The sequence below is a fragment of the Lemur catta genome, chromosome 5 (genome assembly GCF_020740605.2).
Source record: "Lemur catta isolate mLemCat1 chromosome 5, mLemCat1.pri, whole genome shotgun sequence".
Lineage (NCBI taxonomy): Eukaryota > Metazoa > Chordata > Mammalia > Primates > Lemuridae > Lemur > Lemur catta.
Window position 1 is genome coordinate 5,064,772 of NC_059132.1, and position 27,017 is coordinate 5,091,788.

General features: G+C 47.5%; 2 protein-coding genes across 5 annotated transcripts in view; both read left to right on the forward strand.

The window, feature by feature from the left end:
- Window positions 1-18,459, forward strand: part of KDM3B (lysine demethylase 3B) — a 62,877-nt gene extending 44,418 nt beyond the window's left edge. Inside the window, exons 12-24 of one of the 2 annotated variants that reach the window (XM_045550906.1) lie at window positions 1,790-1,897; window positions 3,317-3,444; window positions 4,445-4,724; window positions 5,453-5,709; window positions 8,478-8,744; window positions 9,830-10,001; window positions 10,747-10,837; window positions 10,980-11,110; window positions 11,782-11,901; window positions 12,899-13,038; window positions 13,309-13,485; window positions 14,324-14,458; window positions 17,051-18,459. In XM_045550906.1, the coding sequence (XP_045406862.1) occupies window positions 1,790-1,897; window positions 3,317-3,444; window positions 4,445-4,724; window positions 5,453-5,709; window positions 8,478-8,744; window positions 9,830-10,001; window positions 10,747-10,837; window positions 10,980-11,110; window positions 11,782-11,901; window positions 12,899-13,038; window positions 13,309-13,485; window positions 14,324-14,458; window positions 17,051-17,131 (2,087 nt within the window). In that variant the 3' untranslated portion in view covers window positions 17,132-18,459. The remainder of the gene's footprint in view (window positions 1-1,789; window positions 1,898-3,316; window positions 3,445-4,444; window positions 4,725-5,452; window positions 5,710-8,477; window positions 8,745-9,829; window positions 10,002-10,746; window positions 10,838-10,979; window positions 11,111-11,781; window positions 11,902-12,898; window positions 13,039-13,308; window positions 13,486-14,323; window positions 14,459-17,050) is intronic. The other variant, XM_045550907.1, reaches the window with a different exon arrangement.
- A 1,777-nt stretch (window positions 18,460-20,236) lies between these two features.
- Window positions 20,237-26,263, forward strand: REEP2 (receptor accessory protein 2). 3 transcript variants are annotated; one of them, XM_045550908.1, is made up of 8 exons: window positions 20,237-20,465; window positions 22,250-22,322; window positions 22,549-22,625; window positions 23,750-23,870; window positions 24,106-24,219; window positions 24,551-24,698; window positions 24,791-24,918; window positions 25,001-26,263. In XM_045550908.1, the coding sequence occupies exons 1-8, from the start codon at window positions 20,434-20,436 to the stop codon at window positions 25,067-25,069; spliced, it is 762 nt and encodes a 253-aa protein (XP_045406864.1). In that variant the 5' UTR covers window positions 20,237-20,433; the 3' UTR covers window positions 25,070-26,263. The 3 variants fall into 3 exon arrangements, with proteins under 3 accessions (XP_045406864.1, XP_045406865.1, XP_045406866.1); XM_045550909.1 differs by having other exon boundaries at window positions 20,285-20,465; window positions 24,557-24,698; XM_045550910.1 differs by lacking the exon at window positions 24,106-24,219 and having other exon boundaries at window positions 20,368-20,465.
- The last annotated feature ends 754 nt before the right edge of the window (window positions 26,264-27,017 follow it).

Consider the following 27,017-nt stretch of genomic DNA (forward strand, 5'->3'; position numbering starts at 1 on the left):
GCAAGGGTGATAATGAACTAAAGTTTGAAAAACACTGAGCTAGGAACTCAATGAGATGGGAACATCAAATGTAATATGAAAGACTGAATTGTTCCCCCTAAGATCAGGAACAAAACAAGAATGTCTACTTTCACAACTTCTATTCAATATTGTATTGGAGTTGCTAGTCAGTACAAAGAAATAAAAGGTAACAAAAAAGAAGACCAAAAAAAAAGACATACAGATTGGAGAGAAGTTTTTATTCTCAGATGACATGATCATCTATGTAAAAAATCCTAAGAAATCTCCAAAAATCTATAAGAACTAATTCATGAGATTAGCAAGATTACAGGATACAAAGTTGACATATAAAAATCCATTCTATTTCTGTATGATGGCAATGAACAATTAGAAATTGAAATTTAAAAGCAGTATTATTTATATAGTAGCATGATAAAAGCATGAAGTGCTTAGGGATAAACTTAGCACATGAAAAAAATAATCCCTGGGCCCAGCGCAGTTCATGCCTGTAACCCCAGGCATGGGAGGCTAAGGCAGGAGGATTACTTGAGGCCAGGAATTTGAGACCAGCCTGAGCAATATATTAATGACAAGACCCTGTATCTACTGAAAAATATACAAATATTATCATTATTCATTAGGAAATGCAAATTAAAACCATAATGAGAAACCATTATGTTGACTAGAATGGCTAAAATTTTTAAAAACTGACAATACCAAGTGTTTGGTAGGAATATAGATTAGTACCATCACTTTGGAAAACACTAAGGTCATTTCTTTTTTTTTTTTTTTCCTGAGACAGAGTCTCACTCTGTTGCCCAGGCTAGAGTGAGTGCCGTGGCGTCAGCCTAGCTCACAGCAACCTCAAACTCCTGGGCTCAAGCGATCCTACTGCCTCAGCCTCCCGAGTAGCTGGGACTACAGGCATGCGCCACCATGCCCAGCTAATTTTTTCTATATATTTTTAGTTGTCCAGCTAATTTCTTTCTATTTTTAGTAGAGACGGGGTCTCGCTCTTGCTCAGGCTGGTCTCGAACTCCTGAGCTCAAACAATCCACCCGCCTCAGCCTCCCAGAGGGCTAGGATTACAGGCGTGAGCCACCGCGCCCAGCCAAGGTCATTTCTTATAAAGTTAAAATTTACTGTATGACCTGGCATTCCACTCCTAGGTATTTAGAGAAATGAAAACATGTCCACTCAAAGACTTGTACATGAATGTTTATAGCAGTTTTATTCATAATAGTGAAAAATTAGAAACAGTTCAAATGGCCATCAGCTGATGAATAAACTAATTTTGTGTACCTCTATAACCATGGAATACTGCTACTCATCTATAAAAAAGGAATGAATTACTGATATCTCAAAAGCATTCTGCTAAGTGAAAGAAACCCATCACAGATGACTACATTCTATTTCCTTACATTTATATGAAATTCTAAAAAAGCAAAATTTTAACACTAAAAAGTGGATCACTAGTGGCCAGGGGTTGAGGGAAGGGTATTGACCCAAGAAAACTTTTGGAAGATCAGATGGACATGTTCTATATAATGATTGTGATAGTGTTCATATAATTGAATACCTTTGTCTAAACTCATTGTGGTGAACACTTGAAACTGTTAAATTACTATACGTAAATTATACCTCAGTAAAGCAGATTTTTAAAAAGTTAGCTATTTTCTTGTTTGGCCATGAGAAAATTGGCCTTCGGGTTTCTGAAACTTCAGCTCACTGAGAGGGATCCACCTTGTGACCCTTGTAAAATAAGGAAAATCATTCATTTCTGTTTCAGAGACAGAGGAAATGGGTGATGAAGAGGTTTTCTCCTGGTTGAAGTGTGCAAAGGGACAGTCCCATGAACCAGAGAATCTCATGCCCACACAGATCATCCCTGGCACAGGTAAAGAAATTCCTTTTTTAGAGTTGATGGGAAAAATGTTTTTAGTTGAGATATTCACATATAATAAAATTTTTTTTACAGCCTGGCAACATAACGAGACCTTGTCTCTACAAAAAAAAAAAAATTTAAAAATTAGCCAGGTGGTGTGGTGCTCACCTGTAGTCCCAGCTACTCAAGAGGCTGAGGCAGAAGGATCCCTTGAGCCCAGGGTTTCGAGGCTACAGTGAGCTATGATTGTGGCACAGGACTGCAGGCAGGGCGACAGAGCAAGACCCTGTCTCTTTTTTTAAAAAAAAATTGAAATGGTTTATCTTATCCTGATATTTTTCTTTTAAGCCTCACCAGATTTCTCTGAAAATTTGGATCTTTACATGCATGTTAGAGTGCACGTGGCCACTGCACACTCCTGCCCCGCCTTTCTGGTCAGAGTAGCTGGTCGTGTTTCAAGATATCATTTCACATTCCTATGGTTGGCTGGACCAGAATGGAAAAGCCAGTCTCTAGTCTTCCAGAAAGATCTCTGGTTTTAGGCTTGTAAAAATCCAGCTGAAGGTAAATCCAACCTCTTGAATCCATGATGAAGGCAGCTAGCTTAACAATAGGAACAAATGGTCATGTTTGTATCAGAATCCCAGCTTACTTCACTGATTCCTCCAGAAGTTTCTGTATGCCTAGCCTCTGTACTTTGATTAACATGCATGCATTAAAGATGGTGAATCTGCAAAACTACTGTCTATATTCTCTTCCACTTAACAAAGCTTTGGGACCTGTCTCCACAAGTAAAAAATAAAAAAATTAGCCAGGCATGGTGGCATGCACCTCTACTCCTAGCTACTCAGGAGGCTGAGGCAGGGTGCTCACCTGAGCCCAGGAATTCCAGGTTTCAGTGAGCTGTGATTGCACCACACCACTCCAGAGGGCTTCCTGAGTGCAGTGGTGGGATGCCTGCTCCCTGCTGGTCGAAGTGTAGTTAAATGTTTGCTCATGTAAAGTTTACATTGATCTATTTTTTTTTTTTTTTTTACTTTTTTTTGGTATAACTTATAGTGTAAAGTATATGATTCAAAATGTGAACATTTGAACATTAAGGAATCTACCCCTAGAGTTTCTCCTGATGGATACCATGTTGTTTGCTAGAGAAGGGAGAAAATACAGCTCAGTGGTTAAGAGTGCACAGAACTTTAGGGCCCAGCCATACCTGGTTAAAGTCAGTCCTGTCATTACCAACTTTATGTACTTGAGCAAATCACCTAACTTGTCCAAGTCTCAGTGTGTTCATCAAAAATTGAGGATAAAAGCAGCTACCTCATTGAAATGTGGTCAGGACTGAGGGAGATAATGTGAAGAAGGTTCTTAGCACATCGTGTGCCATACATAAGTGCTCTGATGCTGACTGTTACCATTGTCGGTTTTTCCTAGCTCTTTACAATATTGGAGACATGGTACATGCTGCCCGGGGCAAGTGGGGAATTAAAGCAAACTGCCCTTGTATTAGTCGACAGAATAAATCTGTGTTGAGACCTGCTGTCACCAATGGGATGTCACAGGTAAAATGGTGTGTGTGGGTATAACTGAGTGAAGCTTAAATTCTTGCTACCAGGAAATGCCCCATTTTCAACTCTGTTGTCCCCAGCTACTATAGGATTCCTGGGGAATTAAGGGAGGGGAAGCCTTTTAGAGAGAGCCCAGAAAAACTTACTCAAGGAATTTTAATTTTTCCTGACTGGTATGGTTTCTCTCCCTTCACCTTTAAACCAATTTAGGCTTGGTTGGTAAATAGCACAAAGAGATTCTTTGCATCTTGTCAAGTTGTATACGTCAGAGTTGACAGAAACATGAAGATTGGCCTGCTAAGTTGGGTTCAGAGGCAGTGGTTTCCTCACTGCTCTGTCAGGGGCAGAGGTCATTCTAATTTTATAGTGACTATTTTGAATAATCAGTTGTTTTTTTTGCTTTTGTTTTTAAAGCCCAAAACCAACTGCTTACATTTCAAGGCCCTTCTAGGAATACTGCTAACACGTGGTTGATGATAAGAGGCACAAGGGTTACTGTTGAGGGATCTGGAGACAATATTTTCAGTAGCTGACATATAAAGTATGAAACCACTCTAGATCGAGCAAATCATTTGGAAAAATCAGTAATGAAATAATAAACATTTATTGAGCACTTATGTGTGCCAGAACTATGCTAAGCCCTTTGCATACACTATTTTATTTAATTTTCAAACCTCTTGACCTCTATGAGGTCAAATTTTAATCACCAATTTGTCGTTGCAGAAATTGTATCAAGCATGCTAAATCTTTATTTTAAATTATAAACTTCAAGTTTTGCTCACTGCTCTTTCCATAGAACCAAGCATGGTTTCTGGCATGTCGTAGGATTCAATAAATATATGTTGAATTAAATAATGGATAAAATAGCAATTTACAGGACAGTTTCAGATTATTCTTCCCAGACCTATTTAGTGTCTGAAGCCATTAGTAGTTGTGGTTTTTTTCCCCCTACCCAAGGACAGCACCCTAACCATGTTGGCCTTCTGTGTTTTAGCTTCCTAGCATAAACCCTAGTGCCTCTTCTGGAAACGAAACTACCTTCTCAGGTGGAGGAGGAACTGCATCGGTAACAACTCCAGAGCCTGACCATGTTCCCAAAGCTGACAGCACTGACATCAGATCTGAAGAGCCTCTGAAAGCAGACAGTTCAGCATCAAATAGCAATAGTGAGCAAAAAGCCATTAGACCTCCTTGCCCTGACACGGCCCAACCCTCCTCTGCCCTGCACTGGTTGGCCGATTTAGCAACTCAGAAGGCTAAAGAAGAAACAAAAGGTGAGATGAACACAAGCCTACCTGTGCTGGAACTCATGAGTTATTCTGGGATTCTTTGAACTCACACATTACCATCCACATTTACGAAACATGCCACTTGCTTTCTCTGGCTGATCACATAAAATGAGGAAATCTCTTTCAACTTCTTTCTAGAAGTGGAGCTTTTTTAAAAAGCACATGCCTGGGCCCTGACCTAGACCTCCTTAGTCAGAATCAATACAAAGTTTTCAACAAGCTTCTCAGATGGTTCTGTTACGTGGCCAGGGTTGAGAGCTGGACTTGGTGCAGTAGTTTTCAATGGGCACAGGAACCCTCTGGGGAATTGTTAAAAATGCAGATTTGTATACCCCACCCAGAACTATTAAATCAGAATCTCTTGGGGTGAAACCAGCAATCTCCATTTTTAACAAGCACTTCAGGTGATTCAGTACAAGCGCTCTGGAGGCCCACTTGAAGCACTGTCTTAGAAAGTGAGGGAGACAAAAGATGGATGGGAATAAAAGGGTGTTTGAAATCCAGATCTGGAAAAGAAAGGAAAAAGTAGGAGAGCTTCTCCTTGGCCTGTATTCATAGCTTGTGAGGCTTCACCCAGACAAACCGTACACAGTTTGGGGGGCAGGGGAAAGGAGAGAGTCTTTCCTCCTTCCCACTTGGCTGATTTTAGGAGTCAGTTGTCTGCGGGGTATTCCTTATCGTGCCTAATGCTATTCCCGGTTATGTTCTTACAGAAGCAGGGTCCCTGAGGTCGGTGCTCAGTAAAGAGTCTCATTCACCCTTTGGGCTGGACTCGTTCAACTCCACTGCAAAGGTCTCTCCGTTGACTCCAAAGCTTTTTAACAGTCTGTTACTGGGTCCCACTGCCTCCAACAACAAAACCGAAGGCTCTAGCCTTCGAGACCTCCTTCACTCCGGGCCCGGAAAGCTTCCTCAAACCCCCTTGGACACAGGCATACCCTTCCCCCCGGTCTTCTCTACATCCTCAGCAGTAAGTGTCCTCTCTACAACTCTAGCCTTTGCTGCTTTTCCACGAAAGAACCATCAGACACCTGATAACTGTGTTAGAGGGTATATGGTGATTTGTGTTCTCTACATTGTCTGTCAAGCCGACAAGATCTCTCTTTACATTAAGTTTTGGGAATGTTTGAGATCCTTTTAAGTACTGAACCTTTTTTACCATGTTAGGAAGTCATTAAAAATTGAGACATTGAAATTTTTCAGTCATCAGCAGAAAAGTTACTACCTTGATCACTTGCTTTTCTTGGTAATAACAGACATAAAAAAATTTTTTTTGCCTAGTCAATACATTTGAATTGTACTCTCTTGGATATATAACAGACGTCTAAAACCTTTAACACATCTGAGACTGAACTGATCTTCTGCCCATTAGCCTGCGCCTCCGTAGTTTTCCTCTCTTGGTCAGTGGCATCTCCGTCCTTCCAGTTGCTCATGTCAGAAATCTTGGAATCATTTGGAACACCCCTGTCTTACATTTCATATCTAATTTGTCAGCAAATCCTTTCAATTTGATCTTCAAAATGTGTCCAGTATTCACCCATTTCTCATCAGCTCTACTGCTTCCTCTCTGGTCTGAGCCAACATCCTCTCTCGTCTAAATTTTTGCAGTAAATTATTTACAGGTCCCCTTGTTTCTTCCCTTTACACTCTGTAGTCTACCTTCAACACAGTAGCTAGAGTGAGCCTTTTGACATATTAGTCAAATCATGTCACTTCTGCCTAAAATTCTCCAAGGCTTCCTCTTTCTCTCATAACCTAAGCAGAGTCCTTACAGATGAGCAGAGTCCACAGCCTGGACTAGGAGGCTCTAGCCTTGTCTATTCCTCTTCCCCTCACCTCTGTGACTTCAGCTGCCACTCTCCCTCTTATTCAGTCTGCTGCAGCCACACCCTCCTCGTTGCTACTCCTTGAGCATGGCCAGGCATGCTCCCTCCTCAAGGCCTCTGCACTTGTTATTTCCTCCACCTAGAATTTCTTTCCCATTCAACCATGTGGCTTACTTCGTCATCGGCTTCCTCTCCTCCCTCCTGAAATGTCACCCTCAGTAAGCCTGTCTTTGTACATCACCCTTTTAAAAAGTCCGTCACACTCCCATCCTCCACACTGTTTTCCCTGCTTTATTTTTTTTATAGCACTTAACTACTATCTGACCTACTATGTTTTATTTTCTGTCTTTTGCTCCTTCTAAAGGCATTTTTACTGTTTTATTCACCCATATATTCCTAGTGCCACAGTGTTGGATCCATAGTCATGTTTAGTAAGCATTTATTGAATGAATGAATTCGCAAGGTATAAAATTTAAAAAATACGAAAGGGTTTATAGTGAAAAGTCTCCTTCCCACCCTTATCTCCCAGCCATTTGTTTCCCATTCTGGAGGTCACCGTTGTTTCTTGAGTGGTAATTCAGCGACATTATCATGTGTATATAGTTTTTTCCCCTCCTCTTTTTACACAAATGTTCTACACCTTGCTTTTCTATTTTTTATATTGTGCAAACAAGGAAATAAATACATTTCTCATTCTATATTATGATTAATGGCTGAAATTTGATGAACTATGGGTGGTTGAGCCCTGTACAATTTGAGTTATTTGTTTCTCTTTTGGATAAGTAACTTTAAAAAAAGCAAACAAGGCTAGATGCTGTGGCTCACACCTATAATCCCAGTGCTTTGGGAGGCCAAGGTGGGAGGATTACTTTGAGGCCAGGAGTTCAAGACCTGCCTGGGCAACATAGCAGGACCCCATCTCTACAAAAAATTTTAAAAATTACCTGGGCGTGGTGGCATGTGCCTGTAGTCCCAGCTACTTGGGAGGCTGAGGTAGGAGGATCACTTAATCCCATGGGTTTGAAGTTGTAGTGAGCTATGATCATGCCACTCTACTCCTGTACTCTTGCACTCTAGCCTGGGTGACAGAGCTAGACCCTGTCTCCAAAAAAAAAAAAAGCAAACAAAACAATTAGTTTGGGCTCTATTTTTTTTGTACTTGCTCATACTCCCAGTTCTTTAATTTTCCCAAGATGTTATATGATTATACACTTGATGGCAATAGTGATTAGTGATACTCTAGGCATAAAATTATTAAGTTTACAAAAGCTCCCCGCCTTTCAGTTCTGTGACATTAGGTATGTCACTTTCATCTCTAGGCCTGAGCTTTCCCATCAGCTGAAACAGATGAGAGGTTCTCAGTGGGACGGTAGAGAGGGAAGCACTGGAGAGTAGGAGACTGCTTCCAGAACACACTGGTTCCTCTTGGACACTCTGGCACACCCTTTACTGGTGTACTCCCTGGTAGAAAACCACTGCCTTGATAAGTCATTTCAGTTACTTAATTGAAGTATTATATCCCTTGGACATGCTGGCTAGAAAAAATTTAGAACTCCCAAGCTAAATGATCTTTTTACTCAGTTACAGCATTTTGTGGTTTCTGCAGTCTGTGTGCATATGCTTAGTACAGGGCTGAGTGCCAAAGGTATTTCTTAGGTCTCAAATCTCTTAAAGCAGAAAGAATCTTTCTGTACTTTTCTTTGATAAATGTAAAGCAAAAATATGAAGAATAGAAGAATTTAAGATCCTGACTTATTAGCCGCCCCCCCTCCAGTTATAAAAGATATTCCAATAACTTTTATGAGATTAATCAGATAGGTCAGAACTCCTTGTGAATAAGCTGAGACAGTTTTGAGAATGTTCTTCTCATGGTGCCTCAGTCAAGCTTACCTGATGGGTTTGTGTCTGGCAGGGAGTGAAGAACAAGACCAGCCTCCCCAACTTTCTTGACCACATCATTGCCTCAGTGGTGGAAAATAAGAAAACCTCAGATACTTCAAAGCGGGCCTGCAACTTAACTGATACCCAGAAGGAAGTGAAGGAGATGGTGATGGGGTTAAATGTGCTAGACCCCCACACTTCTCACTCCTGGCTCTGTGATGGGAGGCTCCTGTGTCTCCATGACCCCAGCAACAAAAACAACTGGAAGATCTTCCGGGAGTGTTGGAAGCAAGGTCAGGTAAGCAAAAATAAGTAGTTCCCAGAGCCAGCTGCCTGCCTGCCTGCCATAGCTACCAGGATAATTCCAGGCGTCTCTGGGAGATCTTTTGCCAGGGATATTTAGACATACTAGGTTTGTTGTAATAGCCTTTCTACTTTGAGTTGCCTTGGGTTTTTAAAATCAAGGAGATTCCTAAAAATACATTGTGCGTCTTTTATTTCTAAGCTGTATAGTTCTGTGTTCTTAACAGGGCAGTTGAAATTCCTGTTAGGTGTTTTCTGGCATTGATGGCACCTTTCGTGGAAAATCCTTAAGTATGATATGGGGTGAGGTGAGGGCGTGGGTGGAAGGAGGTGGTACTTTTCTAGGTAAATGTTTTAAGGCAGCAGGGTGCAGTGGCTCACGCCTGTAATCCTAGCTCTCTGGGAGGCCGAGGTCAGAGGATCACTTGAGCTCGGGAGTTCGAGACCAGCCTGAGCAAGAGCGAGACCCCATCTCTACTAAAAATAAAAAAATTATCCAGGCATTATGGTGTGCACCTGTAGTCCCAGCAACTTCGGAGGCTGAGGTAAGAAGATTGCTTGAGTCCAGGAGTTTGGGGTCGCAGTGAGCTACGATGTAACCCCTGTACTCTACCCAGGGTGACAGAGCAAGACTGTCTGAAAAAAAAAATTTTTTTTAATGCCACAGAAGTTTATGTGATAGTATGACCATACTGCCTGGTTTTTATACTTTAGCAGGTGCTTGAGGAAGGAGAGCTTATGGACTTGTCTAGTTTTATAGTTTTCATTGTGAGGAAATGCTGTCAAAGTTGCATTTGTCAGTTTTTGTCCTCTCACCTCAGAATAGTGGTAGATACCGGTGCAACAGATGATTTCTGTGGCATGCCCCCCAGGGTGAGGATCAAATATAATGTAGTAGAAGTAGCTTCCGTTCACTTTAGCTGACAGATTGAAATCCACAGGTTATAAAACTAGGAAGGAACAATAGAGCTTCATGGAGAAGAAGAGGCCCTTCCCAGGAAACCCTCCTATTCTGTCTATTAGCCCTGGAGCTAAAAGTATTCCTAGTTGGCTCTGATTGGGATATTTTTGTTTCCACAGCCAGTGCTGGTTTCAGGGGTACATAAAAAGCTCAAGTCTGAACTCTGGAAGCCAGAAGCCTTTAGCCAGGAATTTGGAGACCAGGATGTGGATTTGGTGAACTGCAGGAACTGTGCTATAATTTCTGATGTGAAAGTTCGGGATTTTTGGGATGGTTTCGAGATTATATGCAGTAAGTAGCTTTGATATCTAGTTTGGTAATGGCAGACTGAGAAATAAGCATCTGTACGCCCAGCCCTGCCCCTGGAATAACACATTATATCATCTTAGTGAAAGGAACATTCTGTCCTGGTGCTTACCAGGTAGCTTGCTTGGCAATCACATGGCTCCCAGCGCACACCTAGGCTTAAATGTGATACCATGGGGTGTGTGGAGCACTTTCACTCGGAGGAAGGGGGATAGAATCCCTGTGAGATGGGAAAATCTGGCATGTACAAAGGCAACCTAGTTCATTATGGGGGTTTACAGTCTGAAATAAGAGGTTAGTATCCTGCCCAGGCGTGGTGGCTCACACCTGTAATCCTAGCACTCTGGGAGGCCGAGGCGGGAGGATCGCTTGAGGTCAGGAGTTTGAGACCAGCCTCAGCAAGAGCGAGACCCCATCTCTACTAAAAATAGAAAGAAATTATCTGGCCAACTAAAAAATATATATAGAAAAAATTAGCCAGGCATGGTGGCGCATGCCTGTAGTCCCAGCTACTCGGGAGGCTGAGGCAGTAGGGTTGCTTAAGCCCAGGAGTGTGAGGTTGCTGTGAGCTGGGCTGACGCCACGGCACTCACTTTAGCCTGGGCAACACAGCGAGACTCTGTCTCAAAAAAAAAAAAAGAGGTTAGTATCCTAAAACTTTTAGTCACTGCTGAAAAGTGGACAGCAGCCAACCCGGCAGATGTTTGTGGGAGTGCCACCTCTCTTCCAGAGCGACTGAGGTCAGAAGATGGGCAGCCAATGGTGCTCAAACTCAAGGACTGGCCTCCTGGAGAAGACTTTCGAGACATGATGCCAACGAGGTTAGTGACCTACAGTAGTATATAATCTTCAGAGACTTGTGCTTGACTGAAGCCATCACAAAGTAATTATAGAAAAGTGAACTTTGTCTCTTTGCTTTCTTTGTCTATAACAAGCTAAGTCATTTTTCCTGCCTTATTGTAGGTTTGAAGATCTGATGGAGAACCTTCCTCTGCCAGAATATACCAAACGAGATGGCAGGCTCAATCTGGCTTCTAGGCTCCCCAGCTACTTTGTAAGGCCCGATCTGGGCCCCAAGATGTACAACGCCTATGGTATGAGGGAGGGGGGCCAGAATTGCCTTTTGGGGAACTGTTGTTATTTCACCTATAGAGGGAAATAACCCTGTGGTCAGGGGCGTGTGTAGAGATGATTGGGGACAGGAGGCAGGTGCTGAAGAAGTGAATAGTATCCAGGATGGTTTGGAATATGTTTGCTTTTGTCATATTGATTTGTGTAATACCCATGTGAGCCCAGTCCATAAATTTGTATGTCTCCAGTAGTGAGAAAGTTTCCTCTCAAAAACCCTACTCAAGGAGACATATTTTCAGTTCTAAGAGACTTGATAAAATAATAGTGAAGACGGCTGCGTACCATACTACCCAGCCAGCACTTTGTGAAGGCCAATAATGACCTAAGTCACTGTGAAAGCTCAGCTTTATTGGAATTTGCCTAGTGACCATATCTGTTTTGCCTTTCATGGAGAGGTCATTTTTGAAAGTGGATCGGTTCCATGACCAAAGCTAATAGATATTGTCAACCAAGCGAGAAATTGGTCTTAAACACTATAAAAGAGATGAGAGTGATTTCTTGATAAGCAGATATACTTTACTCTCCCATTGTTACTGATGTAAGAACATCTTTGAGCATGTTCTCAGTTGTAGGGTCTCTGTGGAATCTTCAGAATGTTGCCCCTTCACTTTGTATGTTTTCCTTTCACCGTTAGGCTTGATAACAGCAGAAGACAGAAGAGTTGGCACAACAAATCTTCACTTAGATGTGTCTGACGCTGTTAATGTGATGGTGTACGTTGGGATCCCCATCGGGGAGGGTGCTCATGATGAAGGTATGATTTCTAGAACCTGCTGCTTCAGGATGGTGAGGTTTGACCTCAGTAGAATTGGGTGTTTTCCTCCTCGCTCAGGGCCAGTGGCTTTTTCTTACGTTTCTACCAGGCCTGATGCATAGTGGGTGCACGGGGGATGTTGCTGACAAAGGGAGCTTCTAACAGAAAAGAGTGCTGCTTGGGTATCTTTATCAGAGCCATTCTCTTTCTGGGAATGCTGCCTTTTCCACTGAGTGTGTAGCATCACAACGAGGAATGAAGAAGGGCAAACTGGTCTAACTTGGCCTATCAGCCAAGTTAGCTGTGGGGTGACAGATGATAAAGCACAGAAGTAAAGTGGAAAAGTAATATTTTGCTGTATTTGTACTCCCTGCCATCTCAGTGTTAAAATTAATATGTATTCATTATGGAAGTTTCAGAAAAAAGGAATTTTTTGAAAATGAAAACAAGTAACTCAAAATCTCAAAATTCAGGGATAACCTTGGTAATAATATTAAATATATTTTCTGTTATACATTTCCTTTTGATGCTACACACCTATGGACCCTTCCGTTAAGTTGTCTTTCAGGGGATTACAATAGACAGGCATAAGCTGCCAACCCTTTTAACTTGCCAGAGAAGCACTGTGGGCTTAAATCCTAGAATTTGAAGAGGTCTTGAGAAAATAGATAGTCTCTATCTACTTTCAGCAAGAAATAACCTGCAAGGTAAACATAAGATATGGCTACACAGTTTGAGTAAGAAATTTGTTTTAAAGGAAAACTGTACCAACAAATTGCTGAATCTCTGCTAAGTACGGAAAGTTTAGTGTTGCTCTTTCTGTGTGTAGGGAGCTTAGACCCAATATGAATTTTGATTCTTTGATTCTGCATTATATTATTCCAGAGAGATGGAGATGGATGGAGACTATATTTGTTTAAACTGGACATTTTGCTTTACTCAGAAGTACTGAAATTGCTGACTGACTACATTGAAAGTGTCATTCTGCTCTTTTCAGAGGTACTCAAGACAATTGACGAGGGAGATGCTGACGAGGTGACGAAGCAGAGGATTCATGATGGAAAAGAGAAGCCAGGTGCTCTGTGGCACATCTATGCAGCCAAGGACGCAGAGAAGATCCGGGAGCTGCTCCGGAAGGTATGCACATGGTGGGCTGTGCTCCCAGGTCACAGATCAAGGGTCTGGAGGCCAAGACAGCCTGCCTAGGGTTTCTCTCGTGGAATGCCTTGTCATTAAAGACCTGTTGGCCATGTAGAAAAGCCCAGAAGGCCTGAATCTACACCTAGAGGATGTTGAATAGAATAAAGCAGAAACTTTGGCCCACCAGGGATATTGCTGCAGCAAGTCGGATTTATGCTGTTAATAATTTTTAAATTTTCCGTCTTTGGATTTTGATGATGGCTTCAGGTTGGAGAAGAGCAAGGCCAAGAGAATCCCCCAGATCATGACCCAATTCATGACCAAAGTTGGTACCTGGACCAGACCCTCCGCAAGCGACTCTACGAGGAGTATGGCGTGCAAGGCTGGGCCATTGTGCAGTTCCTAGGTGATGCCGTCTTCATACCTGCAGGAGCCCCACACCAGGTGGGTTCCGCCTGGGGGCTGGGTTCAGCAGCTCCGTGGGCTTCCTTATTTCTGCTTTTCTTGCTAATCTGGCAAGAGATATAAATGGTTGGATTATAAACTGCAACCCATTTTTTGCTTTATAATTTTCTTCCTTGTAATTTTAATGCTCATTTTAAAATTTTTAAAGAATGCAGACTATTAAAGTGACAAGTCTCCTTTCAGCTACCTGTGCCGTACCACACCCTTCTTCACAATCTTGTTATCCCACCTTCCCAATCTAGTTTCCTACCTACTTATTTAAAAATTGATGTATATTTTTCCAGATCATTTTCTGTGCAGATATTTATGTTTTTTGTATTGTTTTAAGAGGTTTTTTGTTTTGGGGGGGTTCTTTGAGACAGGGTCTCGCTGTGTCACCCAGGCTGGAAATGAAGTTTTATGATCATAGCTCACTGTAACCTCAAATTCCTGGGCTCAAACAATCCTCCTGCCTCAGCCTCCAGGGTAACTGGGACTACAGGTGCACACTACCATGTCTGGATAATTTTTCTAATTTTTGTAGAGATGTGGTCTCACTATGTTGCCCAGGCTGGTCCTGACCCCCTGGCCTCAAGTGATACTCCTCCCTTGACCTTCCAAAGTGCTGGGATTATAGGCATGAGCTACCATGCCCAGCCAAATACTAATGTTTTTATTTATAAATTTGCACTTAAAAGTTTTTCTGTGTTGTTATTATATAAATGGAATACTATAAGTATTTCTGAAGTGTTTTTTTTAAATTATATTATGGACATTTTCCATGTGTTATTGAATCTTGATTATCTGATATTTCCCTTCTGTACTTTTTGCTTCCCAGGTTCACAATCTGTACAGCTGCATAAAAGTAGCAGAAGACTTTGTATCTCCAGAACACGTAAAGCACTGTTTCCGCCTGACTCAGGAATTCAGGCATCTCTCTAACACTCACACAAATCATGAGGATAAACTGCAGGTAAATAACTCCTTCACCCCACTGTGTTCTTCTTGTGTACTCACATGCACACAGAAAGCGCTTTCTCCTTTCTGAGGGTATTTTCTGCAGGTTCTAACTGAGAAGGAGAAACGACTCAGGAAACTTTATCGGGGGATATGGAGTCCGTTTCAGGAAGCCTTTAATCAGTCCTCGTCAGATTTGTTTAGAGAATACTCATCTTTTAACCTAACTATTTCCAGTGTGACAATCCTCTGTTTCTCCATCCTTGGGAGATAGAGTGTTTCTAGTGTTAGTAACTGACCCCCTGGGCAGGTGGGACGGCTCTATGGCATTGTGTTCTGGGCGTGTTTCAGAGAAGAGGTTTTGCCCTGAAGCTGCTTCTTATAGCAAATTTCTGTGCGGACTCAATTTTTTTCTTTTTTTTTTTTGAGACAGAGTCTCACTCTGTTGCCTGGGCTAGAATGCCATGGCGTCAGCCTAGCTCACAGCAACCTCAAACTCCTGGGCTCAAGCAGTCCTCCTGCCTCAGCCTCCCAAGTAGCTGGGACTACAGGCATGCGCCACCATGCCTGGCTAATTTTTTCTCTATATATTTTTAGTTGTCCATATAATTTCTTTCTATATTTTTAGTAGAGACGGGGTCTCACTTTTGCTCAGGCTGGTCTCGAACTCCCAAGCTCAAACGATCCACCCGCCTCAGCCTCCCAGAGTGTTAGGATTACAGGCGTGAGCCACCGCGCCCGGCCCAGGCTCAATTTCTTAAAGCTCTACTAGGGATTGTAGTCCATGACCCTCAGAACTATATTCATAGAGCTGAGGATTGTTTTCCCCTTGAAGAGCAGAGTTGGACATCAGATTAGGTTTCTTCTGGTCTTGAAATGGATTGGAATTTTAAGGGCAGAATTTCATTATTAATACACTGGGGTACTTCAGTTGAATTAAAAAGAACAAAGAATAAGGAAGCAAGATTGTCCAGGCAGAGCTTCAGCAATTTAAATACACACATAGCTTTCCACTGTGGCTTTTCCTCTGGCATGCCTGTGGCTCAGGTGGACCTGTGGTTGGTGATCCATCAGGTTGAAGAGGCTTTTCTTAATTGCTGGCAGATTCAGTCGTCTTTAACTCTGAGTCTGATCTGCCTTTTCTTTTTCAAAAGTAAGGAACATTTCAACCGTAAGTTTTTATACAAAGTATAATTACACTGGTATTGTAGATATAATATAGATATTCAGGTGTACCTATTTCAGACTTGAGCTCCTTCAGATCTACTAGCACATGTCACCTTACCCAGAAGACCTTTCCTGACTAACAGCATCAGCTCCTGCAGCAGGACTCCCAAACCCTTTTCACTGCTTTATTTTTTCTGTAGTATTTTTCATCATCTGAAATACTATTTATTTTATCTATTTGTTACTACCCCTACTAGAATATAAGCTATTTAAGCTCTGTAAAGGCAGGAATTTTACTATTTCATTCACTGATTTTACCTAGCACAATGCTGGACACACACAGAAGGTACTCATAAATATTTGTTGAAGTAATGCCAAAAAATGAATAGAGAATATCATAAGGGTGACTTGTGTGCCCATCACTCACCTTAAGAAATATACATGCATGGGACACGCCAGTAATCCTAGCACTCTGGGAGGCCGAGGTGGGAAGATCACTTGAGACCAGGAGTTCAAGACCAGTTTAAGCAAGATCGAGACCCCCATCTGTACAGAAAAATAGGAAAATTAGCCAGGCATTGGTGGTGCACACCTGTAGTCCCAGTTGCTTGGGAGGCTGAAGCAGGAGGATCGCTTGAGCCCAGGAGTTTGAGGTTGCAGAGAGCTATGGTAACACCACCATATTCTAGCCCAAAACAAGCAAACAAACAAAACACACACACATACACACACACACACACGCACACACACACACGCACGCACATACACACGCACACATGTATACGACATACACAGCAACTATATTGTTGAAGTCCCCACATGCCCTTCCCCTTTCCGTTTCCCCATTTTCCCTCCCCAGAAATAAGCACAATTTTCATGTCAGCCCTTTTTTAAAACTATCTTCAGCCTGTTCACTTTATTTTAATAAGTCTCTTCACTCTATTTCAATAACTTTTTTTGTATTTTCCAACTACACACATAATGTTTGTTCTTTTTAGACAAATTAGAAAATACATATAAGCACAAAGGGAAAAAAATATCCCGTAGTCCTGCCTTCCACTGTTGTTTTAGTGTATCCTTATTAGCTGTAGGACCTTAGGCAAGGTTCTTAACCGTGGAACCTTGGTTTTCCTCAGTTTCTTATCTGTAAAATGGGGATAATGATATGGCAAGGATTAAATGAAAGTCCACATAAAGAGCTTAGATAAAGGGCATGTAGATGATGGTGATTATGTAGCCTTTCAAATGATTGCATCGTTCTTTTTTGACTACAAACCTCTGTGACTTGTGGATCATCATGGGGGTTTATCTGGGAAGCACACAGTCATTGCTGGGGGTTTCCTGAACCAGCAGTCTTACAGTCGAGGTAGAACATACATCTGCATTTGCAGACTACAGCCGGGGGCTGCCGGGAACTGACTGTGCTGATCACTCTCTCCAGGTGAAGAACATCATTTACCATGCAGTGAAAGATGCTGTCGGCACCCTCAAGGCTCATGAATCCAAACTGGCAAGGTCTTAGGCATGGAGAGATTCCAGACTCCCCTGTGAAGCAGGCCTCTCACTCACAACACTTACAGGGAACGGCAGGGATCTCTGCCGGAGCAGAGGTCCTTCCTGGAGCCGGTGTGGTCAGTATCACAAACTCTCCAGCCGCTCTTTCTGTGCTGCCTCAACACCGAAGGTTGACACAGGAACGTTGCACTGCTCACACACAGTTTCAGACCCCAAGCCGAGGGTGCCACATCCCCATCCCGTGGCCTTTTGGGAATCCGAATTGCCTGAACATCGCTGGGCTTTCCTGCGCATTCTCCTGAGTTGAGATTTTGTGGAAACCAGGAATGTGGGCACACCTTTCTTTTCTTTTCCTCTTGTGCCTAGCTAAGTGGGAATGTGTTTGAAGGTAGAGGGAATCACATAACTGGTACAGGTAGAGGGAATTGCTTAAACATGCCTGGTGGAAGCCTCACAGTGTCTCTGCACGTGACCTCTGACAAGGCCCACCCCGGGAGACGGGGTGAAGCCATTCCCCACACTCTCTCCCGTGAACACTGGAGTCTTATAGGACCCAGGGAGAACCCACTGCTTTTCCCAGGAGGCTCCAGGATTAGGAAATGTGTGTATTTAGTGAAAAATAGGTTTGTAGTGAAATAGTTACTATTTCATGAAAGTAGATATTTTTAGAATTTTTGAAATACCACAGTTGTTTTCCTGGATTATGAGGAAAGGCACATTACATTTAGTCTTCCTTTCGATAAAATTCTTTGAAGAAATATGATTTTTAGAAATCAGCTGCCCATTATAGCACAAAATCAGCCAAAGCAGAATTTAAAAGAATTGGCTTTTTAGGATTCTTTAGTTTCTCCCCCTCCCATCTCAGTCTTATCTTGAGGGAACAGTCATCTGAGAAAGAATCTGTCACGTCTGAGCTGTGGTGTGTTCCCCGCGTGCACACACTGGTGACTCCAGGAACCATTTTCAACTATTACCAGCGTTCCCTGGGGACTCCTCTCATGTTTCCAAATGGGAAGGACAGTTTGATTTCCAACATGAAGTTTTTTGTTTTTTGTCCAGAAATGTTTTCAGCAAAACTTTCCAACTCAGTGGAGTTTTAAGAATTTATTTGAAAATGATGGAATTCATTGGCCCATGGGTACATTGGGAAATGTATCTCTTTCCGGCTGTACTGTAGTGCCCTGCAGGCTTGTTTATATGTTCACAGTTACTTTTTTTTTTTTTTTAATAAAATTCATTTACTGTAGAATACTTTTAATTTCACTTTCTGTATTTTAATTTTGTTGAAGGGCTGATTGGGATTTCCATGTTCTTATTAAAAATCTAACAAATCTGTTTGGAGTGGACTAAATTCTTGCTGTGCCAACCCTTCTAAAATCAAGGTTGAATTGAGGGCTAGGTTGCAGGTGGGGGGTTCATTTCCAAGTCTTCATTACTGTCCTGCACCCAATTACTCTTCTTTGCTTCCTGAACTTGTGCCCAACTGGGAGAAAGGAAAGTACCAGGGTGAGGTCAGTATGGTTTGGGGACTTGGGGATAAGAAGAAAGGGCCACATAAATTAGAGGATGGGAGGAGAGACAGGTTTCTTCACAGTTTATGCTCTGTGAATGGAGTAGGAAAGGCAGAGTCCTACCTTTCTAGGGCAGAGTCTTGGGGGAAAGAGCCGTGGTGCGTGGCCTGAGCAAGGTTTTGGGCAGTCTTTGGTGGGATTCCTCAAAGCAGGAGGTCTGGCTGCCCACATATGAAACATGTGGTCCTAGATCCACCTTGGAGATGGTGGGAGAGGGCCCACATGGGATTTATTTTTGTTTATCAAGCAGCAATTAAAGTGTCTTGAGGGGTGAGAACAGATTGCATTCCAATTAGAAGAGGCCTTTTGGAGAGGAAGTTGTAAAGAATAGCCAGAGGGGTCATCAGAGGCTGCTTCTCTTGAAACTTTTGGAAAACATCTTCCAAAGTGTTTGAGCCTGGAAATATAATTACTAGGTTGGAAATAGACCATTGTGTGGTTGAAGGATATTGAGTTTGAATAAGACCATAACTCTTTGAAATACAGAGCTCTGAATGTGTCCTTTCAGCCTGGATGGGCACAGGTTGATGCTATGGTCACCAAAAGGATTACACCCCAACATAAAGGGTAGAGGAATGCAGAAGCTTTAAAATGGGACAGGAAAGGAGAGCAATGGGGGGGGGCAGGTACTGGAGCTTGGTTGCTTTGGTGAAAATCAGGAGGCGGGCTAGCCTACATTCTGGATATAAATGTCTTCAGAATTAGGACATCCACTGCCACCAGTGTTTGTTGATGGGGGTGGAATTGCTGCCCCTGGGCCCATCTCTGACCTGAGTCCCAAGTCCCTCTCCCAGCCCCTCTGAAAAGAAGGCCTGATGCCTTAGGGGAGTATCCACCTTGAGATCACCAAGCTCTATTCCCCTGCAAAGCTTAGAAACTGACAACATAAAAAAGCAGATCATAGGGCCAGAGGAGGTCCTCTTTCAACTGGGGGTGATTGGAGAATGTCAAGGAGGGGGGTGAACGGGTGCAGCTGTACCTTTGACGTGAGCTCCGGTGGATGTCTTTACGAGGCCTGTGATAGGGGAGAAGAGTTTGCTAGTCAGCAGCTGGAGGATGTAGCCTGTTTAGATAGACTTCTTGGGTTTGTATTTTAGCAGCATGACTTAGTAGTTTTGTGACCCTCAACAAATTATTGAAACTTCCTAAGCTTCCCATTTGCTTATCTTCAAAATGAGGGTAATTACAACCTCTGCCTTACAGGGTGGTCAAGAGGATTCACTGAAATAATGCATGTGAAGCTCTTAGCACAGGGCCTGGCACACAATAAGCACTCAAGAAATCATAGCGATTATTCCTCCTGGGATATTTAAGCCTTTCGGCATGATGTGGGCAGCGCAGGAGGCGGGCTGGGGCTGTTTTCGGGATGGAATCGACGGCCTCCGGGACCTCAGCCCAGGGCTGGAAACCCAAGCGAGGTGAAAACGCCAGGAGAGGAAGGCAGGGCACTGCGAGTTGGAGGCGCGTGCCCGGCCGCAGCAGGTGCCGGGGTGGGGGCGCGCCGCCGCCGCGGCCTCCCCTTTAAGAGCCGCCGCCGCCCACGGCCCGCCGCTGCGGCACGGACCTCCCCTTTAACGGCGGCGGCTCGGCGCTCCGCTGCCCCCGCGGCGGCTGCTGCTGCTGCTCCTGCGGCTCCCGCGGCTCCTGCTGCCGCCGCCGCCGCCGCCGCCGCTCGGCCTCGGGCAGCTGCATCCTCGGGCCGGGCCGGTCCCCGCCCCGCGCCGCGCCCGGCCCCGCCATGGTGTCCTGGATCATCTCTCGCCTGGTGGTGTGAGTGCGGCGGGGCGGGGGGCGATGCGGGCTGGTGATGGAGGGAGGCCGGCGTGGACCGCTGGGGCTGCGCACGGCAGGGTAACCTAAAGGCACAGCGTCCCTCTTGGGGTCCCCAGAGACATGGAGATGTGGGACCCAGGACAAGAGGGGAATCCTAGGGCAGCATGGCAGGCCTGGCTTCCCAGGGACCTCACCCACATTATTTTAAAAACCGCTTTTATTTTTGATTTCCCTGTTCGTGCGCCCATCCTAGGGGCCGAGGGGACGGTTTGATTTATAAGGGGAGCCAGGCGCGTCCCCTCCCCCACCTGGCAGGTCCGGCTGGAGGAGCTCCTCAGACCTGGGCCCTCGTCCCCCCCGGGGAAGAGGGGCAATAGAAAGGAGTGGGGAGCAAGGCAGGGCCATGGCCCGCACCCCCGGCCTCCCCAAAGGGCCCAGGCCCTCCTGAGCCTTCCACTAACTGTCAAGAGACTGAGGATGAGGACACCTGCCCCTAAGGCCCCCAAGGGAGGAAGTCTGGGTATCAAAGCTGAGATGCTTGGAGGACAAAGTGTGGGAGGTAACTGGAGAGGAGGATGTGTATGCTCAGCCTGGGATTGTGAAAGCCACGGGGGTGGGGGGGGGACGTTGGGTGGCCTTCATTCCAGGCTGCCAGCCACACTGTGGAGCTATGTCCCTGGCCCCTCCTTGGGCTCTAGGAGAGAACATACCCCACCCCCCCACCTCCTACCCCCTGCCCCCTACTGCCACCCAGACTTTGTCCTTGAGGACCCTGCCCTGCATTCCGTCTTCACCTGCCAGTTTGGAAGCATCCTGACTGGTCAGGCGGCAGCCACACAATTGTCGAGGGGCTGGGCCTGACTGCTGCGCTAGCTCAGGACCCTGCCCCTGCGCCTCTACCATGGGGGCTGACACCCCACAGCCACGCCCTGCTGCCTTCTTCCCATTCAGTGCTGTCACATGCTTGTGTCCTGGTTTCATCTAGACACACTGGAGTCCTCTCCTTTCTCTCCTCCCATCCCACCCCAGAGGAAATCTAGGCCTCATACTTCCATGTGGCCATCAGGGTGGCTGCTTCTCTCCCGCCTGGGCAAGCTCCTTAAAGGGCGCTGGGCCTCTTCCTCCCCTTCCTTCCCTCCTGTCTGTGCTCTATCATAGGATCACCAGCCAGGACCCTCCCCCGAGCCTGGGCCTGGGGTATTTACATGAGGATTAAATCTCTTGCCCTTCCCAGGACCTCCTGCCCCTGTGCCCTCTGTTCCCCAGGTCCCCAGGGCCACAGTAGTGCCTCTGACTGCCAGGTAGAACACGCTTTTAGGTGGTGTCGAGTTCCCTTGCAGGGAGGCCCCTACCCAGCCTGGCTCTGAGACAGGGGGGTGGAGGCTAAGGGCAGATGCATTTGAATGGGCGTGAGGTCGAGAAGGAACACACCCCTGTGGCAGTGACAAGACCCCCACTCCCCTTGACTCCCCAAGGATCATAGCTAAAGGGACCACACTGGACCCTCTGGCCTCTGGGTCTCTCCTTGCCTCAGGGACTAGAGAAGAACTGAACAATGGAGGGGGGAGGGGCATCACCCTAGCTGGCTGGGGCCTGACTGTGTCACCTGAATCTTGACTGCTTTGACCTTAGCCCCGGACCTAAGTTTATCAGTCCAGCTGACATGGCACTCGGGAATCCTGTCCCTTTTCCCCTTACTTACCCAGGGGCTGATGCAGAGCTGGGAGGGAGAGGCCACTGCCCTTGGCCGACGGGCCCTGTAACCATGCCTGCCTCCCTAGGCTCATCTTTGGCACCCTGTACCCAGCCTATTCTTCCTACAAGGCCGTGAAGACAAAAAACGTGAAGGAGTATGTGAGTGGACGACCCTTCACCCCCTCCCCAGCCCACATGGCAGAGACAGGGGAGGACAGTGGGTCACATTCCTTTGTACCAACGCCATCAGCCACTAACAGGACTCAGCAAAGGAGGGTCCTGGCTGTCCCATCCCCTGGCATGACCAGCAGGCAGGGTTGGGGGTCCTGCGTGTTCCTGGCCCCTCGGCCCCAGGCCCCAGCAACGCTGCCCTCTGTGCCCTCAGGTGAAATGGATGATGTACTGGATCGTCTTTGCCTTCTTCACCACGGCCGAGACGCTCACGGATATCGTGCTCTCCTGGTGAGGCCCAGAAACCGCCCCCACCTCATCCCAGGGCCCAGGGCCACTGCCTCTCCCTATCCAGCCAGCCAAACAAAAGATGACACCAGGCTGGAGTCCCTGACTCCCAGCCGTCCTGGTCAGCACAATGCGAACAGACATCACCCCAGCGTCCCTTTCTGGTGCTGGCCAAAGCACGGCAATAGAATTCAGGAAACCTGCTTCCGCCATGCTGCCAGCGACGCTGGGCAGGTCACAACGCTCTAGGCCTCCGTTTGCCTGTTTAGAATAGGCATGTGATTGAATCCTGGAAACACTGGGTGGTTGCATTTCCGAGGCGTTTTCTAGGCCCTGCTAGATTATGTCTGAGCACTTTGAGAACAGGGAATATGTCTTAGTCATGTGCACATTCACGACAGGGGCTCAGAGGCGTTTCCTGCATGAGCACATGCCTCTTAGGAGCGAAGACTGACAACTCTAACAACACTGGCCTTCGAGAGGACAGAGTTCTACCAAGGGGTAGAGGACAAGAGTTCATTGCATTTGTAGACAGGGCCCTTGTATTCAAGAAAAATAGTTTCAGTAGAGGAAAGAGATGGGTTAGAAAGGGAGGGTAGTGAGTGTAGATGCCTCTTGACACAGCGAAGGAAAGAGCTTTGATGAGGGCGCTGTGCGCACAGAGACCTGAAGGAGTTTGTGGCCTGAGGAGAAGGAGCTGTGGGGAATGCAGAGCAATCCTTAAGGGCGAGGGCGTGTGGTGGCAGTAAGGGACAGAGCACAGCTGGGCTCTCTATGGGAGGGAGCGGGAAGGGACGGAGGGAGCTGGAAGGGAAGGGGTGACGACCCAGGCACGCAGGGGCCTGCAAGGTTAGGGAGCTCTCCTGGGCGACCCCAGGGCAGAGGAATGGGGTCTTCTCTAGGAGTGAGAGGCGGGGCGAGGAGAGCCGCTGCTGGGGGAAGTTCCTTCTGGGGTCATTTCTCACCGTCCCATCTGGAGTCCATTGCGGCTGGAAACGACCAGTCCCATGAGATCTGTGGGGACCCCAGCGCACTGAGGGGAGAGGGACTTCCGGCATGTGTGGGGCCAGCGCTGAGCCCGTGCACCTCCTGCCCTCTACTCCGTGCTTACCTCTGTCCCCCAACAGGTTCCCTTTCTACTTTGAGCTCAAGATCGCTTTTGTAATATGGCTGCTGTCCCCTTACACCAAGGGCTCCAGCGTGCTCTACCGCAAGTTCGTGCACCCGACGCTGTCCAACAAGGAGAAGGTTTGCCCCCCATTCTCAGCTTGCTTCCCAGCCCGTCCCCAGCACAGGCAGCCCAGCGCCTGCAGCCGCGCACATTCCTGGCTCTCCCTGTGGGTGCCCAGAGCCTGAAGTGACCTGGCAGGGCCATGGCCTTCTGAGCGGGCAGTGCCTTTGCCCAGGTGTGCACAAGAGCAGGGCAAGCCTCAAGGGCAGCACCCGCCTCTCACCCCTTCCTCCTTCTCCTCCCACTCCTCAGGAGATAGATGAGTACATCACGCAGGCCCGAGACAAGAGCTATGAGACCATGATGAGGGTGGGCAAGAGGGGCCTCAACCTGGCCGCCAATGCCGCAGTCACCGCTGCTGCCAAGGTGAGATAGGGACAGGCCCAGACTCCTAGGACCCTCACCTGTTCATCTTGTGCCCCTTGGCCAGGCCCCTTGGTGCCCACCCTGTCCCTGGGGCTGTGGAGGCTTTGGGGTTCCAGTCCTGGCTGGACCCCTCTCCAGCTGAGTCACTTCCACCGTCTGGCCACAGTTTCCTCGTCTGCCCAGCACGGCCCCAGCGCCTCGGTGCTGTGTAGGACTGGGGGAGGGCAGTGTAGGCAAAGCGCTGAGCCCAGGGCTGCTGCCAGCGCCATAGTGACCTCTATCTCCACCCCGCCCCTTCCCCCGGCTCTCCGGTGCGTGGTGGTGACCCTAGGGCCAGGGGGTGCTGTCAGAGAAGCTCCGAAGCTTCAGCATGCAGGACCTGACCCTGATCCGGGATGAGGATGCGCTGCCCCTTCAGGGGCCTGACGGCCGCCTCCGACCCAGCCCTGGTGGCCTTCTGGACACCATCGAGGACACAGGTGACAGCAGGCCCAGGGTGGGGGCAGGGGGCCACCAGGGCAAGGAGGCCGGGTGAGAAAGAGCCCTGGTTTCCTTTTCTCCCTGCAACCAGATGACCCTGCCCTGAGTTTAAGATCTAGCACAAACCAGGCAGATCCCCGGACAGAGGCCTCTGAGGATGACATGGGAGACAAGGCTCCCAAGAGGGCCAAATCCATCAAAAAAATGCCCAAAGCTGAGGTGAGAGCACAGGCAGAGCCTGGGGACATGGGGAGGGCGTGCGGTGCCCGGCTGAGCCCTGTCTTCCCCCTCCTTGCCACAGCCCCTGACTTCCAAGACACTGAAGACCCGGCCCAAGAAGAAGAGCCCTGTTGGGGGCGACTCAGCCTGAGGTCTTCGGCCCGCCGCTGCAGAACAAGGAGGAAGCCTCAGGAAGGGCTCGGCCCCAGCCTCTGCTCCTCACTGTGCCAGTAGCCAGGTGTCTCAGGCCCCTGCGGCCCCCTCAGCCATTTCCGGTGCCTACCCAGTGGCCACTTCTCTGGAAGGGGCTTGGAAAAGAGGAGGGGGGCCCAGCTATGGGGGCTGAGGGTAGAGGCTGGACCAGGGGCTGGGGACTGAGCTGCCCAAGGAGGTGGGGACTGCTCAACCTGCTCCGCTGCTCTCCCTGCTCCAGCCCTGCCCCACCCGCCCAGTGCCTTGCTGAAGACCATGGCCACCCCCTTCTGAGGTCCTAACACGCCCCGCCCCTGCTCTTGGGGGTGAGGGACAGTCACAGCCCAGGTGGACCGAGGACGGGCCTGAAAGCACCTGCAGAAAGGGAGCAAAGAGGGAAGGCCTCGAGGGACTCGGGCAGCGACCGCCGGCCACAGCTGCAGATGGAGGCGGCGTGTCAGTGTGTGCTCAGTGACCAGGGTGGCCAGGCCAGAGTTGCAGCAAGGGGCCCTTTTCCTAGGCATTGGGCAGGGCTGTGTGCTACATGTCCCCACAGAAAGAGGTGGGGGTTCCAGGGTATGTGTGAATGAGTGTGCGTGTGTCTTTCTGGGTCTAGGGCTGGCGGGTTTGGGTAAAGAACTCTCCCTGCAGCTGGCCCCTCCTCCCACCCTTAGCCCCAGAGCCAGCTGGCCCACCCCCTGCCCCTCCCTCCTAGTCTCTGAGCCTCAGGGGAACCCACCCATGAGAGAATGGGGTCCAAGGGGCCTCTCACGTCCTCCCCTGCTCTCGATCCCTTTTATGTCACCCACTTCCCACTCTGCCCCTGGCTGGACCCCCTCTACTCCTCAGGGCCCACTGTACAGGCCCCTGCAGAGCTGTCTCCTTTCCTTGTCCCTGGGGGCTTATCCCCCCTTGCCCCAGGGTCCCCTTCCTGTGCTAAGCAGACTGAGCCCTGTATGAGCAGAACCTTGTCGGAGCCCAGCCTCATCCCACACCCTGGCCTAGCTTCTGCCATGGCGTCAATCAGGGCCAAGGGGGGACGTGTGAAGAAGACAGAAGTGTGGGGGCTGCAGGGCCCCCGGCTCCATGGAGAGAGGGTGCCCGTTGGACCTTTGGCACTGGATGAGCCAATAAACCACACTCTGGCACCTCACTTATTTTGGCCTCTGTGCTTTGTTCTTGCCCCACCCAGTTGGTCACAAGTGGGAAGGACCTCAGGTGAGAAGCAGGGCCCAGCTGTGGGGGTGGGAGGGGGAAAGGCCAGACTGAACGGTGGAGCGCTGATCCCCAGGGGAGACATGGGCTTGGGTTGATTCCATCTGGGAAAATGGTTTCGAGGGGCCAGGACTTAAGGCCCAGGAGCCCCCAACCCCCAAGAATTGTCCCTCAGGATGCCATCTGAAACCCCAGTGGACCTTCTGGCCCACAGAAAGTGCCAGGTGTACATTGTGGGGACAAAGACCCCAGTGAGGCCTCCAGGGGAGAGAAGATGGGCTGTGGGACTGCCATGCAGGTGGCGGGGCCAGCGCGGTGGCTCACGTCTATAATCCTAGCACTTGGGAGGCCGAGGCGGGCAGATCATTTGAGTTCAGGAGTCCGAGACCAGCCTGAGCAAGAGCTAGACCCTGTCTCTACTAAAAAACAGAAAGAAATTAGCTGGACAACCAAAAATATACAAAAAATTAGCCGGGCATGGTGGCGCATGCCTGTAGTCCCAGCTACTCAGGAGGCTGAGGCAGGAGAATCGCTTGAGCCCAGGAGTTTGAGGTTGCTGTGAGCTATGACAATGCCACGGCACTCTAGCCCGGGCAACAGAGCGAGACTCTGTCTCAAAAAAAGAAAGATCCCCAGAGAGTAAGATGCTGCAGTCCCAGGCTAACAGCTACCATATGGCCAGGCAGCCAGGC

Coding starts and splice junctions, on each gene's coding strand:
- REEP2 (XM_045550908.1), top strand. CDS start 20,434: ATGGTGTCCTGGATCATCTCTCGCCTGGTGGT. Junction 24,220..24,550: donor CAGTCACCGCTGCTGCCAAG/GTGAGATAGGGA, acceptor TGGTGACCCTAG/GGCCAGGGGGTGCTGTCAGA. Junction 24,919..25,000: donor AAAAAATGCCCAAAGCTGAG/GTGAGAGCACAG, acceptor TCCTTGCCACAG/CCCCTGACTTCCAAGACACT.